This window comes from Hypomesus nipponensis, chromosome 24 (genome assembly GCF_054491055.1).
Source record: "Hypomesus nipponensis isolate SF chromosome 24, ASM5449105v1, whole genome shotgun sequence".
Taxonomy (NCBI): Eukaryota; Metazoa; Chordata; class Actinopteri; order Osmeriformes; family Osmeridae; genus Hypomesus; species Hypomesus nipponensis.
The window spans coordinates 3422666-3438530 of record NC_140384.1 but is presented as its reverse complement, the minus strand read 5'-3'; the positions used below and the strand labels follow the sequence as shown (position 1 = coordinate 3438530).

General features: G+C 39.8%; 3 protein-coding genes across 4 annotated transcripts; all 3 read left to right on the top strand.

The window, feature by feature from the left end:
* Window positions 1-5500: 5500 nt before the first annotated feature.
* Window positions 5501-9881, top strand: lman2lb (lectin, mannose-binding 2-like b). 2 transcript variants are annotated; one of them, XM_084690718.1, is made up of 9 exons: window positions 5501-5715; window positions 6079-6197; window positions 6535-6652; window positions 6790-6872; window positions 7019-7042; window positions 7363-7524; window positions 7657-7771; window positions 8057-8173; window positions 8315-9881. In XM_084690718.1, exons 1-9 carry the CDS (start codon window positions 5511-5513, stop codon window positions 8455-8457), a joined length of 1086 nt encoding a protein of 361 aa, XP_084546844.1. In that variant the 5' UTR covers window positions 5501-5510; the 3' UTR covers window positions 8458-9881. The 2 variants fall into 2 exon arrangements, with proteins under 2 accessions (XP_084546844.1, XP_084546845.1); XM_084690719.1 differs by lacking the exon at window positions 7019-7042.
* A 933-nt stretch (window positions 9882-10814) lies between these two features.
* LOC146232740 (leukocyte surface antigen CD53-like) lies at window positions 10815-12585 on the top strand. The gene is made up of 7 exons (XM_084690132.1): window positions 10815-10877; window positions 11021-11209; window positions 11327-11401; window positions 11556-11666; window positions 11803-11910; window positions 12209-12292; window positions 12517-12585. The coding sequence occupies exons 1-7, from the start codon at window positions 10815-10817 to the stop codon at window positions 12583-12585; spliced, it is 699 nt and encodes a 232-aa protein (XP_084546258.1).
* Window positions 12586-12977: 392 nt separating this feature from the next.
* Window positions 12978-15683, top strand: LOC146232739 (leukocyte surface antigen CD53-like). The gene is made up of 8 exons (XM_084690131.1): window positions 12978-13132; window positions 13707-13790; window positions 13950-14138; window positions 14271-14345; window positions 14527-14640; window positions 14754-14855; window positions 14997-15080; window positions 15160-15683. Exons 2-8 carry the CDS (start codon window positions 13728-13730, stop codon window positions 15229-15231), a joined length of 699 nt encoding a protein of 232 aa, XP_084546257.1. The 5' UTR covers window positions 12978-13132; window positions 13707-13727; the 3' UTR covers window positions 15232-15683.
* The last annotated feature ends 182 nt before the right edge of the window (window positions 15684-15865 follow it).

Genomic DNA, 15865 nt, shown 5'->3' with positions numbered 1-15865 from the left:
GCAGTACACTGAAATTAATGCAATAAAAACTGGCTGTGAACAGAGATTTCCCTGGATATTCCATACCACTCATGGGACTGTCACAGAATCCTGAAAGCCATACTCAGCACATGCCATTAGGATGCTAGGACCATTAGACATCCTCTGGTGCACAATATACTTCACAATATGTTAAAACCTTCATGCAACCAAACACTCTAATATTTAAAGTATGGGCCATAAAAACAACACTCTTTTGCTTTCAAGGGGACATATTTGTGGGGAATCTATTAGAAAGAATACTTTTTTATTTAAAGCCCATGTCCATAACGAAGAAACATTGTCGTTCTGACGTAATGTGCGGTACTGAAGGGACGTTCTTGGAGAAAAGGGTTGTTTTGTGTTTCATTATACAGTTGCCTTTTTGAGCGTCAGAGTAAAAGCAATAAATTAACAGCTGGGCTTTGGGTTAAATCCTCAGGGGTTCGTACCAGCAACCACATCTTGACACAGCTGTTTCTCTCTGGCCATTTACAGATCATATCTAGTGCTCTCAATGGACAGAGAGGTCAATGTATGTCTAACATGTCATTTAGCTAGACTTCAGAGTCTAATGGGCAAACAGGTTTTGACTTTCATAGAGTTCATAATTTCACTCTTTGTAAGCTTCGGAACTTACAACTAAAAAAAAAGCTTGGGAATTCAGCAAGAACTCTTTCCTTCCGGCGTAAACTTAACACAAAACAAATGTTTATTGCCAAGCTAAATTGATTTCAGTTTATCAATAAAAACAAGCCAATAAATCTTTTTTAAAGCCAAGCGGGAGAAGAAAGTGAATGAAAAAGCACTGAGGAAAGAGATAGAGGGTCTCTAGAAATCAATTTTCACACATTAGAACTATTAGCTTATTGAGAGGTGGGTGACAGATTGAAGACTAGACGTAAAAGGGAATTGTACTTGTGAAACAGTGTCTCCATCGGCACATGATGATAATGTGGATATACAGTATATATGTTTGTGTGTAAATTTGTGTTTGCATATAACTGTAAATGTGTTTCCTACAGACAGGATATACAGTTGTCCTGTTTATGGGGAAAGCAGTCCACGATGTATGTGACCATTGTTTTCAATTCTTACCATTAAAGTTGGTGCACATTTTTTTACTGCTCAAGCTGTTAATTAACCTAAAGTATCTTTAAAGCAACTATAGTAAATATAGTATAGTTGCATATAGTATGAACAGAATGTATATCATCTGAAAAAACTCTCTGGAACATTCAAATATTTGTTTACTTGTCTTAACAATATGTGTCAAGAGGAAAAAAGGGACATCTCTGAAATTTAATTGATTTTCCCACTGTAACAATCCATTCCATTTACATTTCCTGACTTCATCTGAGTTTCTTGCCTGAAGTGTACCGGTAGCCCTTTGGAATTTACTGAGTCTGGCAACCATGTAGCAATTTTCAAAAGTAGCTTTTCACTGTAGAGAGAAGTCAATACACATCTTTTTGGGGGGAGCATGAGTTTTTTGTAGGGTTACAAATTAGCTGAAGATCAAAACGGTTCCATTTAATTCAACTAAAGGGTGTGCATCTCACTTGGACATTGCTGGATTCTCCAGAGAAAATGCTTACATTAAACATCAGGGAGTCAACCTATGAAAAAGACAACAAAAGCAGTTCAAACTGATTGTATTTCACTTTTCAGGTTTCCATTTTACACTCTAACTGATTGAGTGCTTACCAATAGCATTCATGAGGTCACTGTGGCAGTGAAATATTGACTTAAGTGCCTGCGTAACACATCCCTAATAGAGTGTAGTTAGGAAATGAACTCTTCAATTAAGAAGATGTGCCTTTCTTTTTGTCAGCACAAACAACTGAGAATGAAGAAGCACATTAGAGGCCATCTGACACACAAGGCCAACTATCTGTCATCTCGTCGAACGGCCTGACAATATTCTCTCGGGGCTGTTGATTTGAATAGTGTGAATATTTATGTCCAGAGGTGTTTGCCCGTTCTTAATGTCTGCCGTCTTTAAGAAGATAAAGAGGACAGCTATTGCTGGGATAAGTGGCTATGGATTGTAGGAAGCTTGTCCTGCCAGAGAAAGCATTAAGGACTCTTCATTATCTAATCATTCTCAGGTACATAGACAGTGGATGTGGCTCTTATTGCACAGTGTAAACGCCACATGAACTCTATCGCCGTCTATTCTTAATGCATGTCCTACACATGACTGCAAAATGTCTGAATGAATGCCAAACGTATACATTTTCATTGTGCAATGATAATAAAACACATTACATTCAACATAAATCTTAAAGAGGAAAAACATGGCTATTGAAAATGAAAGGCTGATGCAAAAGAGGAGAATGGCAGAACGGTAATATTTGCCAGTTAGTGTCAATCCTCGTATATTAACAGAATCCGATTGGATGCTGAGGTATAAGGAAAGCAAGGCACTTCAAAACCAGAGCAGGACAGTAAAATAAAGTTTTAATGCTTTGCATGACCCAGCACTGTTTCCCATGTGGTCATGACAGTTGTCACGGACCGACGAAAGGAGAATGTGGGTCCATATCCAGTCACTGTGACTAACTTAAATGCAGTCTACAGGGACAACAGGACATAAACAAGTCGACTCCCTGGACCAAAAGTGTTGCTTGAGTGTTTTTGAACGACATGAAATAACTGCCTTTTCATACATTTTTCATGCATTTTACAACAGCAATTTTTACATAGCAAAATAAAAATAAGAGCCCCGTTTTCGACAACTGTCTTGCCTCTCTAGACATCACAATATCAAATCCCGTCCAACTCATTCAATGTGAACAGGTGCTACCTTCATTCAGATCACTGTAAATGGAGTATGCCTGGGACTGGAGCCGCAAAACACTATAATATCTCCTTACATTACCAATATGGATTAAGTGGAAGACTAACACAGTAGGAGCAGTCAGTAAACAGCATACTCTGCAATCCTGCTTTACTCAAAGAGCTGAGAGGGGACCTAAACATTGCACAATATAGTGTGTCTGTCCTTTATGACAACCAGACTCAGTGTGTAGCCTGTCTGGAACTAGAATTATATAGAAAACACATATGGTTCTGTGTGGGTGTCAGAAGATGTGGCAGACTAGCCATGTTTCACATTTCAGCTGTAAACTGAAATTCTGCATTAACAAAATTGTCCCAACGGGATACATAGTCCTAATACTTATGAATGAAATACAATGCTGGATCCAAAACATCTGATCTGCGGCTATATTAACACCTCCATTTTATTCTCTCACTTCCTCTCTCTGTCTATTTGTTTCTTAAAGAAGCCTCTCTGGGGAGCCATAAACTGGAAGTAAACTGCATTAGTGTGATTCCTCCCAGGATGCTGAGGGAAAGCCTAGTGGCGCCAATTAGCTGTCAATAGTTCAACTCGTTAATCGCACCTTCTGTCCACTTTTTAAGAAACAGTGGGGATAGGCAAACACATAAATCTGAAAGAAAAGTCAGAAATGTATGCTAACTTTTCTCCACTTACTGCCACTCTTGTGATAACCATGGATCTCTGTTCTCTGTGGCTGATGCAAGCTGGCATTGTACCATTTTATCAAAAACATTAGACATTGTGAAGATACTTGATCACTCCAACACCACCACTTTCACTCCATGGCAACTAGGGGTGGGAACCTTTTGGTACCTCATGATTCGATTCAAATAAATTATTGGGGTCTTGGCGATTAAAAATCACTTCACGATTTTTTCGATTCACAATTTTTTTTTTTTTTATCGAATTTCAATTCAATATATGCTTACATTCAAGGGCTAAATAGTCAATCAAACATTGGGGGGGACAGCTGTGGGATTTTCTGTGTTGGGCTTATTACCCCATCTTACCCATGTACATTCACTCACAATGTCAGTTAAGAGCTATCAATGTCAGTTTGGTGTCCTGTACCTTAAAACATGTTAAATGAACTAGCCTACTACTCTGTTAATAATGTCTAAAATCTCCAGATACATAATTTTTGACGTCAGCTGATGTTCATCTCTTGTTCATGATTGGCCATTGTACTGCGAAATACGACAGCAACGCAATTCCATAGGGATGAAAATGACGAAGGAAGAAAGAACAAATCGCAGGACTCTAAAATAACTTGCTAGATAGCCCAATTCAGAGAACAGGAACGTAGCCCAAAAAGCTGTCAAAGCTGCTATCCCAGTTTGCTGTAAAGCCAGGCTACATGCCTGTATAGGTTGCTGTCGGCTAGCTTGTCAAAAGTCCCATACAATTGTAAACTGTATAGTATTTCAATCCAAATTCGCACTAATTCAAAATTCTAGTGTAATTCACCTAGTCGTTATCTCAGGGATTATGCTAGTGTACCAAATGTCTGTCTGATGTCGCGATGCTAACTCACTCATGGACGGTGTATAAGCTATAGGGAAAACATGACATGGATTTCAGGAGAAATGGGTTTCGTTAATGTATAATGTAGGGGCAAGTCGAATGGATTTGGGAAATGGACTGGCCGGTGTTTGATATTTTCGGAGCTGGAAAGAAAGACGTAGGCTACTAGCAGTCATCTATATTGCCCGCATATTCATACAGTATAAAAAAATATTGGGGGGGAAAAATTGTCCTTCTTTAAATATGGGGGGGGGGGGGGGGGCGTGTCCCCCTGTAACGATTTTTGAAATTTGTGAACTACTGCGATTCAAATTCGAATTAATTTCCCCCCCCACCCCCTACTGTATTATTGTGTTAGTCCTTAGCCATTAAGAGCAGCTCCGTATAGAGGCAACAGCTGTACAGGTGTGTTGCTTATTGAACATTTTTTATTTCTTCTCACATTTCTTCTGGACTTTGGATGGTCTCCAGGAGACAAAATAAAAGTGTAGGACTTCTGAGACTGTTGGCCTAAAGTAGCCTATGTCCTAATTGCATGCATACTTCATCATGCAACAGTACATACTTGTAAATGCAACTGCAGTAGGCTACGTAGGCTACTAAAAGTAAAAAGAGTGCGATTTTGCAGGCAGGTTATGTGTTTGGATTTACCAGACTCTTTATTTGGTACACTTAATAGTATGGGTATGTTGGGACATGAATGTATGGTCATTGACATAGTCACTTATCTCCAATTTTGCACTATTGTACTGTCTCCACCTAGGTTAGAATAGGTTATAGGGTTGTAATAGGTATTATGTGCATTTAAGGTTAGTATAGTGTATTATTTATTGTTATCTTTTATATTTAGGGAGTTTTAGTATTAGGGTTAGTAGGCTATAATCGATTATTTATTGCTATCTGTATATTTAGGAAGTTTCACTTATTTAAGCTCAGCATTGATGTAAATTATGTTCAGTATACTTATATGTTATACCAGGTGCTTGCGTTGTCTTGTCTTAAGAATTTCAGTGCCCAGTCTGACCTGTTCTGTGTACCTGACAAAAGACTTGAACTTGAATGTCCCTTTAAATCGGCAAGCCAATAGAAAATATGGGCGGTCGTAGAATTATTAGTCAATATGGCTGCCACCATGGAAAAGTATATTCTGTCTCGAATGAGTAGTCTTCGGAAATTATATTCAATATTTAATCTCCGAAACATTAATGAATTAACCTGTATGTTCGTTGTTATGTGTTTTTTGATTGGCTCGTCGTTGGCAGACAATGGATACGAGATGGAAGACTTTTTAAAGAGGGAGTACTCGCTGACAAAACCATATCAAGGTACTGTAGCTCTATTAGCTAGTGAGCTAACTAGCTGTTGTTATCACATTAGACTGTTCTGCTTTTGTTTCGGTTGACAATATTGAAAGTGTATTATACGATACAGTAACAGTGAGGTTTTTTAATCAGGCCTATAAAATATTGTGTAAAACAGTTTGGTTGGGCAGCCTCAGGCAGCTGGCAAAACTCAAGTGACAAGTGACACCACTTACGACATTTGATTGCGCAATGGCGTACGCGGAAGCGGCATACCATGTAATTACAAATATTTGAGAGTTAATCTTAAACATATCTTGAAATGAGGCTGTTGGTCACATTATATGTCGACTTTTCCAAGTGAATTATTTCTATTTGTAAATCCAGGGCTGGGCTCCTCCAGTTCTTCTCATTGGGATCTAATGGGTACTGCAATGATCACTACCGAGACTGTTCGTCTGACCCCCGACTTACAGAGCAGACAAGGAGCTGTGTGGAGCCGCATTGTGAGTTTTGAACTACAACCTAAAACACAAGCAGATTAACACCATAACTTGAATCTTGTTTGCTTGTCTTAAGACAAGTTTTAAGAATTTCAGTGCCCAGTCTGACCTTGTGTTGTTCTGTTCTGTGTTCTGTGCATCTGACAATATAAGACTTGAACTGTTTCAGTGCTCCAGAACACTGGTAACTCGGTCTACAATGTTTTAAGGATGTCACAACATCACCCCAGACCCTGGTTTCACACCACTAACAGCCTATCATCTCGGTTTTGTTTGTGTGCGTGCGTGTGCGTGTGCATGGGTGTGCACATGTGTGTGTATCATGTGACTGTGCATCCAGCCCTGTTACCTGCGAGACTGGGAGCTCCAGGTGCACTTCAAGATTCACGGTCAGGGGAAGAAGAATCTCAATGGAGATGGAATGGCTCTATGGTTCACCAAAGAACGCATGCAAATAGGTACCAAGTCTGCCATGTCCCTCAAGGGTCCCTCTCACAGTTAAAACCAAATCAAGGACACTAATTATGACACTACTATCTTGCTTTCGTATTAGTGGTTTTCATGAAATACTCATCACAGATGACATTTTTTGCAGGTCCAGTGTTTGGGAACATCAACCTGTTCACGGGCCTTGGGGTATTTGTGGACACCTACCCCAATGAAAACAAGAACCATGAGGTGATTTTTCTATCCTTCACACCTTACACAGTCCCCCACACTCGAATGATGACCGTGGTTACTGTTACTGCACACCCGTCTATCCATTCCCTACCAATGATCACAAGTTCACCCTGTATTTCTTCACTACCAACTGGGAGATGTAGAAGAAGCAAAATCCCGCAACTCAGGTAGCTATGTTAAATTAACCACCCAACCCCATCACTCCATGAACTGTCCCCTATCTACCTCAACCAACACTCCATTCAGTTTGAATCTGTCAATCCACATTTGATACGTGTCTGTAGTGCTTTGTAGAAGTTTCATTGGGAATCGCTAATTGCCATTCGCTGCATGAAACCTGGAACCAAAGTGCAATTGAATGCCTTTGCCCCAGACATTCCTGTTTCCCTGTGGTTCAAATTCCCGTACGGTTCGGTTCCCTCCATAACACGGTTATACCTCTGTTCTGTTCTATCTCCCTCCCGCCCGCCCGTCCGCCCGCCCACAGCGAGTGTTCCCATATGTGTCAGCGATGGTGGGGAACGGGACTCTGGCCTACGACCACGATCGTGATGGGCTGCCCACTGAGGTCGGTGGATGCACCGCCCCGGTGCGCAACGTCAACCACGACACCTTCCTCCTCATCAGATACTCCAAAAACAGGCTGACTGTAAGAGCGAGAGAGCTGCCCACACCTTCCGGTTTCACTGCTATACACAGGCCAGAGCCATAGAGAGGCAATTCTGGCACAGACACACACACACAGTAGGATACATACTCTGTTCCATCTCCCATTCTGCAGGTAATGCTGGACATAGATGGCAACCGCGAGTGGAAGGACTGTTTTGATGTGTCAGGTGTTCGGCTGCCTCAAGGATACTTTTTTGGAGCCTCCTCTGTAACTGGTGACCTCTCAGGTACAACCGCTTACGGGGCTTTCCATGGTTACCCAAGTCGCTGTGGGTTCACTATCTGCATGGATATAAACTCACACAACCATGTGCTCTCAATAATTTAACAGTTGAACAAACATTTCAACCGGCAGTATCTTCTTCAGGGTTGGACTGTTTGATCACATATATCATTGTAACTAGTCATAAATAACTACTGACCATGCTAATACTGGTAGCAAACCCTTTTTATGGATATTCTGACTGGTGGATGTGGTTTTGTTCCGACAATCGTTGTCACTGTGTTTCCAGACAACCATGATCTCATCTCCATGAAGCTGTACCAGCTGACCGTGGAGCGGACTCTGGAGGAAGAGCAGGAGGAGGAGGTCACCGTCCCCAGCGTGGACAACATGGGGCAGTTCAAAGGTGCAGCACAACAGCGACGCCATCGTCCTTTCAATTAGTCCTTGAAAGCAAACCCACCCGCCAGATTTCAACATGCGGGCCTTTGTTTAAGCCGCGGCTCCAAGGTCATTCCATTGATGTTTCTGCGCGTTTGTCTTTCAGTGGAGGTGCAGGAGGAGGGAATGAGTGGAGTCCAACTGTTCTTCACCATTATCTTCTCCATCATCGGGCTCTTCGTCCTGGGCGTGGTCGCTGTGGTCGTGTACGGACGCTGGAAGGAGAACAGCCGCAAGCGATTCTACTGAGACCAGATCAAACACTTGAGGACGAGAGGGAGTTTGAGAATCCACACTTTTTTTTTTTTTATCAACATACAGTGCGCCAATCACTTTTCCTGACGTAGCTTTCCCGAACAAAACCCCCTTGCTTCGATACCTCAATTGAGAAAACTGACCTCAAAAACCTGGACAACTTAGCAGAGAGTACTGGAAAGGGAAACCTGTTCGTTGTAAATTTCCATAGTCATCTCAACCAGTTGTTTTCGCCTCCAGTGTTTAAGGTAATCTCTTACTGCTACACTAAAGAGACCGACCTATTAGCTGCAAACTAGGACTGAGTGGCCGTATCAACATTTAAACAGTGAACATAATGGCTGTAACAGGCGTGCCCTTTTCTCTTTATGTATATTGTTTCTCATCAGTTTTGTGTTACGCTCTACTGGCTTTCCAATTGCACTGATGTGATAAGCCCATTATCATGTGTCCAATGGATATAATTGATGTGTATTGTGAGCTCAAGTGCCTAGTTCAGGACCTAAACTAGGCATACCCTAACTTGTAGTGAAGGTTGGAGGAACCTTGTCTTTGTGAAACCATATTTTCTTTGTCTCCCATTGAATGTACCACTCAGTTATTCGGGTCTACCTTACTTCTCTGTTAGATCTATACATTGGAGATAAACAAAACAAATCTCAACTATGTAAACGTTGTTTTCCCCGTCAGTTGTAATGCTGAGCATACTGCTAATGTAATCCTGCAAGTTTGTTGTAAAGCTGTTTGTTGTGAAGCTGTTTATTGTAAAGCTAATTGATTAATGTAATGCCTTGTATGATTCACTTTGTCGATCCATTACTTTTGCTAATTGAATCTTTTTTTGTTTGTTGTTGCTGTGAAAGTATTCATTTTTTTGCGTCTTTTTTTTTTGCTTTGTATGTAGTTTTGTGAAAAGAAATCATAGGGTCTCCAGTGTCTGATGTCCAAGCTCACTGAAGGTGGTGTACAGTTTCAAGTTTGAGTGCACTGGATACCGTTTGCCATCTCAACGCTGTATGGATCTTCTCTGGACACTCATTTGCCGTTGCCTTACCCAAATGCGTTGGTCCTGAACTTATGGAAGGGACCTCGTGTATTGCCACATCCAAAATGTTTACTTCAATGTTGTCCCTTGTTATAGCTCATCACTGGACAGTATGATAGGGATTCCTGTGGTTTGAGAGGGTAATTTATTGTGTCCTGTCCTGAGCCATCTTGTTGTGACACAAATGCGTGATTATTTAAAGAAGTATGATCAGGGGTGATGAAAATGTGAACGGTCATAGGGTTTCATCAAAGCTTGTTTTAAAACTATAGCTGTGAGATGTTCTTTTGTTTGTCTTTAAAGAGAATGAGCACTGGTGTGTTACTGTGTCAAACCCTTTTTGAATAAACCTTTGTATGATCTTAATGAGAAATGTTTAAATATATATTGTTTTTACAACACAGATTTACTACCAAGAACAGTTAGAGTGGTTGTTGGTGCCACACAGTATATGGAAAGGTTATTTGCATTGGTACAAACTATTAGAATAATGGTTAGACCTCCACTCAATCCAGCTGTTTAGTGCTTGGATGTCCTTGTCACCTTAAACACTTCGGCACTGTATGTATTAGTACAGGTGTTAGGGTTAGAATAATTCATTCTTTATACAAATGTAAATGTCCTGTTCTGAGGCCTGGATGGCGGAATGGGCTGGAAAAAAGAACACTGTATACCGCCTCCTCCAACCCTCCCTCTTCTGCCACCTCCAGCCCTCACCTTTCAGTCATAAAGCTAGAGGAACAAGCAACAGACGTTAGCTGGATACTGTATCTACCACTTCAACTGATGCAACTCTGTTGACCAGTGGATAGTTTCATCTAAGGTAGGTCTGCATTTTTTATTCCAGTTTCTAAGAGTGTATTTTAAAACAGGAGTTCCGTTCATTTCCTCATCCATCAAATGCACTTTTTGATTTGATCTCACCTGATTAAACTGAAATAGACTTGTAAAATGCATGGTACTTAAATTTGACCTCACAAAATAAACATATGAAGTAAAGATCTGATCCTTCGTAATTAAATAGAGCAATGTTCGTATGAGCCGATCCCTTTAGATAAGTAAAACTGCATTGGTCTTGGTGGCACCATGCTCAATGTTTTCATACCAAACACAGTTGTCTGGTAAACACTTACACCACCTTTAGCTCTGGATTATCATGGCCACTTGCCTTAACTCTACTCTCTGAAGATGTACGAGAAGGTGATAGGAGTTTAAAAATAAATGTAATATTAAATTGGATTTAAAGCTAAAGTATTATCAGCAGGTTATTTCCTACTTTGCTGACGGATATCCAAACCGAAAAAGAATGAATCGTTCCTGTGTAAACTGCTGGAAAACCATGATGATTTTCCTTAACTTCCTATGCTGGGTATGTAGGTTAAATTGTAAAATAGTAATATTGTAGTAATAATAAGATGATAAATGTGTGCTGTGTGTAATATATTTAACATCCTGCAGAGGGGATGCAAGTATTAGACCGTGATATTGTTTCTGTGTTCTATTGTGGTCTAGCTGTGCGGTGCGTTTGTAGTGGCGTTTGGGGAGTACCAGATGATGCACTCCAAGTTCAGTTCCCTGATCACCTCATTCTTGCCCATCCAACCTGCCAACACACTGGTGGTCAGTGGCACCATCGTCACGTGTGTGTGCTACCTCGGGATCCTGGGTGCCCTGAAGGAAAATCGCTGCATGCTTATAACTGTAATTATAAGCAAGCACCACTTCAACACAGTATTGTAACTACCTTTTGTGTACTCGTTTTCTATCCTTTCACGAAGGTTGGGAAACAGTTCTTCTTTTTTGATGTTATGATTGCAGTTTTTTACCCTTCTGTTCATTCTGATGCTGGTGGAGCTGGCTATGGCCTGTGTCTTTTTGGTGTACAGCAGAGAGGTAGGTCACAACAAAGGGATGACACATCCCCCCCCCTCCCCCCCCCAAAAAAAAAGAAAAAAAAAGAAGTTGTACATTGATTAAAACCATTGGCTGAATGAAAAATGAATATATTACATTTGTAATAGCGACCTTGAGCGTATGTCCTTCACAGATAGATACTTTCTTTGAGAAAGACCTGATGAAAAGTCTGGAGATATACAAGCATTCCTCCAACGACGAGAATCTGGCCATGAAAAATGAGTTTGACGCAGTCCAGCACACTGTGAGTGTTTACTGCAACTACCACCTAAAACGAAATATAACATGTCATTCTAAGTTGAAATTCTTTGGCTGGTCAGATGCGAACCATTGGACACCTGAGCTTGTGAAAAGCAGCTGCTGTGTTGTGCTCTGTCCAGTTTAAGTGCTGTGGGGTCCATGGAGAAGCAGACTGGGAGGGAAGCATACCTGTGTCATGCTGTACCAGAAACCCCTGTAACATCCTCCCTCAACCCAACTGGCCAGAGGTAGGCCCTTATCTGTGTTAGTACCGTAATATGGTACTGTCTTAATATATTTAAAGGCAATACCATATTATAGACATGGTAGTATTGTTTAGTCTGCACTTCCATAAAAAATCCCCCACAAAGCCCTTTGGCACATCAAGAGACTTTGTCTCTAACTTTATGATTAACAATGTTGGATGTCTTATATGGTATCCTTCCGTGCAGAGTGCTGCTACACAGAATCAGATCAAAATAGGCCAACAAGAAATCAAGATCACGTTCATTTAATTAAACATTGCACAAACAAAATGTGTTCCAGGGCTGTCATGCAAAGCTGAGGAACTGGTTTGCAACAGATTTTCAAAGCACTGGTGCTGGGGTCGTCTCTCTGTTCATTTTACAGGTACACATCGATTTATGTGGTATTTTTACATGTGTGTATAGTATTTGCAGTTCTGTAGATATAGATTTACTAGACGTTCCCGGCTTCTTTCTTCTAAATTGTGTGAGTTTGATGTTCTTTTGTTTGGTGGCTTTAAGAGTAGCTGCTTGTGGCTTCGTGTGTTGAGTATATTGTTTGATATGGCTGATACCTGACTCTAAAACATGCCTGTTTTTTTTTTACAGTTCATTTGTATGTGTTTCAGCATCCCTCTCTTCTGCTACTTCAGCAAAAATGGTCTTGGTTACCAGTGAAAAGAGACAATGGAACAATTAAGTACCCAAAGTACTTAATTAAAATGTTTCTCATGTGTCTCGACTTGATTCGATTGGATACATAATTTAAATTGTATAATATCAATGTTCATAGTTTGTGTTTATCTAAAACATATGTATAAAAAAAACATTAAAAACAAAAATTAGAATAAAAAATGTGGTTCTTTCTAAATTATTTCTTCATTTGGAACAGAGAAAATACATTTTATATTTGTAAAAAAAAAAAAGAATGATCATTGTTCAATAATCCCCTCTAACATTATTTGAATTAATGTAATTTTTTTCTCCCCAGCTGTGCCATTTGAGAAACCCCCTTACTCTTTGTCATACATGTATTGCTGTTCCTAAAATAAGGAAGTAGACACTTGGTGTTTGGTCAACACTGCCTTTTTACACGACACAGCACCTTGATAACACAACAGAATAGGCAAGTAACAAGTACAGGCAGTAAAATTTGGAACATTGCAGCACACTTTATAAATTAAGATCTTTCTTTTTTAAAGGAGAACAAATTTCAGCTGACAAGGTAATAAATATTTTTTCTGGCTGGTTCTATCAAAGTTATAAAACAGTGAAGGTGTTATACTGTTCTATCATTTATTTGTAACTATCAGTAATACATTAAAATGATTAGCATACTGCAACATTTTTGCCATGTAATAAATAGTAGGTTAATTAACATGTTTTATTGTAGTTGGTCTGTGTTGGCAGTGACACGGATGAAAACCCCACCCATATATTTTAAAACTGTGACTTTGGTTGCTATATAATCTATTTTGACATATGTTACTCATTGTGATAACCAATTTTTTTTGTCAAACATGGTTTGGTTTGAATTATAAATGTTGTGCCTGGTTGATTTGGTACATGTAAAGCAGTGTGAAAAAAAAATCATACGTTATAGAGCATTCACTTCCTCTTGATTTGACATTTGTTACCCTCGTGAGAGACAGGAAATTCGATGCCTTTTGTGTGAAGGGAGGAAGTCAGAATCTGATGTTCTCAGTATCTCAATATCTCTTAAAGTTAATACCTAGGAAGTGTCAAACAGCTAAACACTTGTATATGTATCTCTGAACACTGCTTTCTTCCTTCCACAGGTTTAATATATACTTTTGAAGATGACTCAAAGTTGCCTCAAGTGTTTGAAATACACCATGTGTTTGGTCAACTTCCTGTTCTTTGTAAGTATGCGAAACATCAAACCATTTGTTTAATTGTTTGATTATTCCAAACATGTTGCACAGAGATGAAATACTTACTCAATTGGAGTATGACACTTTCGTTGTACTTCCATTTCACCATCATGATATTTCCTGATGTCTGTGTTATATTTATGACAGATGTGTGGAACAGCTGTGTTTGGCTTCGGACTGTATATGATGATGAACTCCAAGGTGTCCTCCCTCATTCCCTCCTTGGCTTCTTTGAACCTGGCCAACGTTCTCTTCATCATTGGCATCATCATCACCTGTGTGTCCTTCCTGGGGTTCCTCGGTGCCCTGAAAGAGAACCGCTGTCTCCTCATCGCTGTGTGTGATACCACGACACGATTCAATCCCACTTCTAAAAACAAGTCACTAACATCAACACAAGCATGACTTTGACAATTCAAAGCAAATACTTCTTTGATGCTTCGTGTTTTTTTCTCCTACTCGTTCCAGTTTTTCATCCTGCTGTTTCTCTTGATGTTGGTGGAGCTGGCTGCAGCCTGTTTTATGCTGGTTTATGAGAGAGAGGTAGGAACATGAGCAGAGATTGACAGTGAGGCTGAGGCAGACCTGAAGCCAACTGTGCTATATTGTATCGGTCCATTCATTGTCAAGTCTACCTTTAAGATACACTGATAAATGCTATGGACAGGCGCTCCTTACTTGTCCATCAGCAAATTGTTATAAAAGCCTGTTGATGTATGTTTAGATTGACACATTCTTGCGAGACGATCTTCAAAAAAGCCTGCAGAAGTCTATGAAACATAGGAAAAGTGGAAATTCAACCGACTCACGAGATGACTGGGATATTATTCAAACAACGGTGAGTGGCAATTATTATTCCCATACTTCATACATATGAATGAACAAAAAGTGTATCTCCTCGCCATAACTTTTCACATATATAATATATATATATATATAATATATATATAGCTCGAATGCTGTGGAATCTATAATGCCTCTGACTGGATGGACAAAATACCAGATTCCTGCTGTTCACCACCAGGAACCGCTTGTAACACATTCTGGAAAGAGGTATGATACTGATGTCACATCTCTTTCTATGTAAGCCAGTGGGTGGGGTTAGCCAACACCAAAAAGACACATGCATAGCCTATGCATAGTGCATAGGCTGAAACCAAAATAAATCATGACTCATTCTGTCCTTGATGACAGGGTTGTTACACTAAACTGAAGGTCTGGTTTGAGGATAACTTCCTAAGCGTCGGGATTTGCGTGATAGTGCTCTGCGTCATTGAGGTATGACCATTGTTTCCATTTATTAGTACTATTCTAACACCTGCACCTATAACATCTTTACATTTGTCTGTGTTGGCAGGTGCTGGGGATGTGCTTCTCAATGACCCTATTCTGTCACATCAGCCGATCTGGACTCGGATACAAATTATGAAGCAACCATTCCACTAACAACATCCCCATCTGTAATATTCTCACGCCTGTGTTAATACAAATACACACCATTATACATATAGCTCTCCTGGAATAAGCCTTTAAAAAACAAGTTTAAGGTTTATAAAAATATAAATTAAATATTAATGTTGGTGTTATGTAACAGGTGATTTGAAAATATACAGTGATCACAAATTAATGCTTGGAAGCTTCTCAATGATTCATGGTTGTGAAATCAAAGAACTTGAGGACAATTATAGAGATTAATTTAATATCATAAACCGCTTTTTCCTTTTACATTCACGTGTTTTTTGTTACGTGTTTGTTTTGCTAAATTATACTGACCAGGATTGTAAATATCATCTGAATCTTTTAATGTAATGCTTTATTGCTTGCCCTTAGGACCTGAATTTCAAAACAAATTAAACAAGTGTGTCATTTACATGATTGCAAGATGTGTGCATCTGCCATTTGTTTTCTGTTAATCATGGACTGTACACCACAGAGAAACCAATGCTAAAAACAAACGTCACATTGTTTCCTGCCACTCGGTCATAACCTGCTAAACTCAGGGCATGGCCACTTCTTCTTTTAGACAAGTCAAACTAAACCCCAGTTTCGTTTAGACTAAAGGG

What these genes read in the sequence shown, in the direction of transcription:
- LOC146232739 (XM_084690131.1), top strand. Translation starts at nt 13,728, where the DNA reads ATGACTCAAAGTTGCCTCAAGTGTTTGAAATACACCATGTGTTTGGTC. An exon ending in TGGTCAACTTCCTGTTCTTT is followed by an intron (nt 13,791 to 13,949) that starts GTAAGTATGCGA and finishes TATTTATGACAG; the next exon opens with ATGTGTGGAACAGCTGTGTT. An exon ending in TAGTGCTCTGCGTCATTGAG is followed by an intron (nt 15,081 to 15,159) that starts GTATGACCATTG and finishes CTGTGTTGGCAG; the next exon opens with GTGCTGGGGATGTGCTTCTC.
- LOC146232740 (XM_084690132.1), top strand. Translation starts at nt 10,815, where the DNA reads ATGAATCGTTCCTGTGTAAACTGCTGGAAAACCATGATGATTTTCCTT. An exon ending in ATCGCTGCATGCTTATAACT is followed by an intron (nt 11,210 to 11,326) that starts GTAATTATAAGC and finishes TTATGATTGCAG; the next exon opens with TTTTTTACCCTTCTGTTCAT. An exon ending in TTGACGCAGTCCAGCACACT is followed by an intron (nt 11,667 to 11,802) that starts GTGAGTGTTTAC and finishes TGCTCTGTCCAG; the next exon opens with TTTAAGTGCTGTGGGGTCCA.
- lman2lb (XM_084690718.1), top strand. Translation starts at nt 5,511, where the DNA reads ATGGCTGCCACCATGGAAAAGTATATTCTGTCTCGAATGAGTAGTCTT. An exon ending in ATGAAAACAAGAACCATGAG is followed by an intron (nt 6,873 to 7,018) that starts GTGATTTTTCTA and finishes TGGGAGATGTAG; the next exon opens with AAGAAGCAAAATCCCGCAAC. An exon ending in ACTCCAAAAACAGGCTGACT is followed by an intron (nt 7,525 to 7,656) that starts GTAAGAGCGAGA and finishes CCCATTCTGCAG; the next exon opens with GTAATGCTGGACATAGATGG.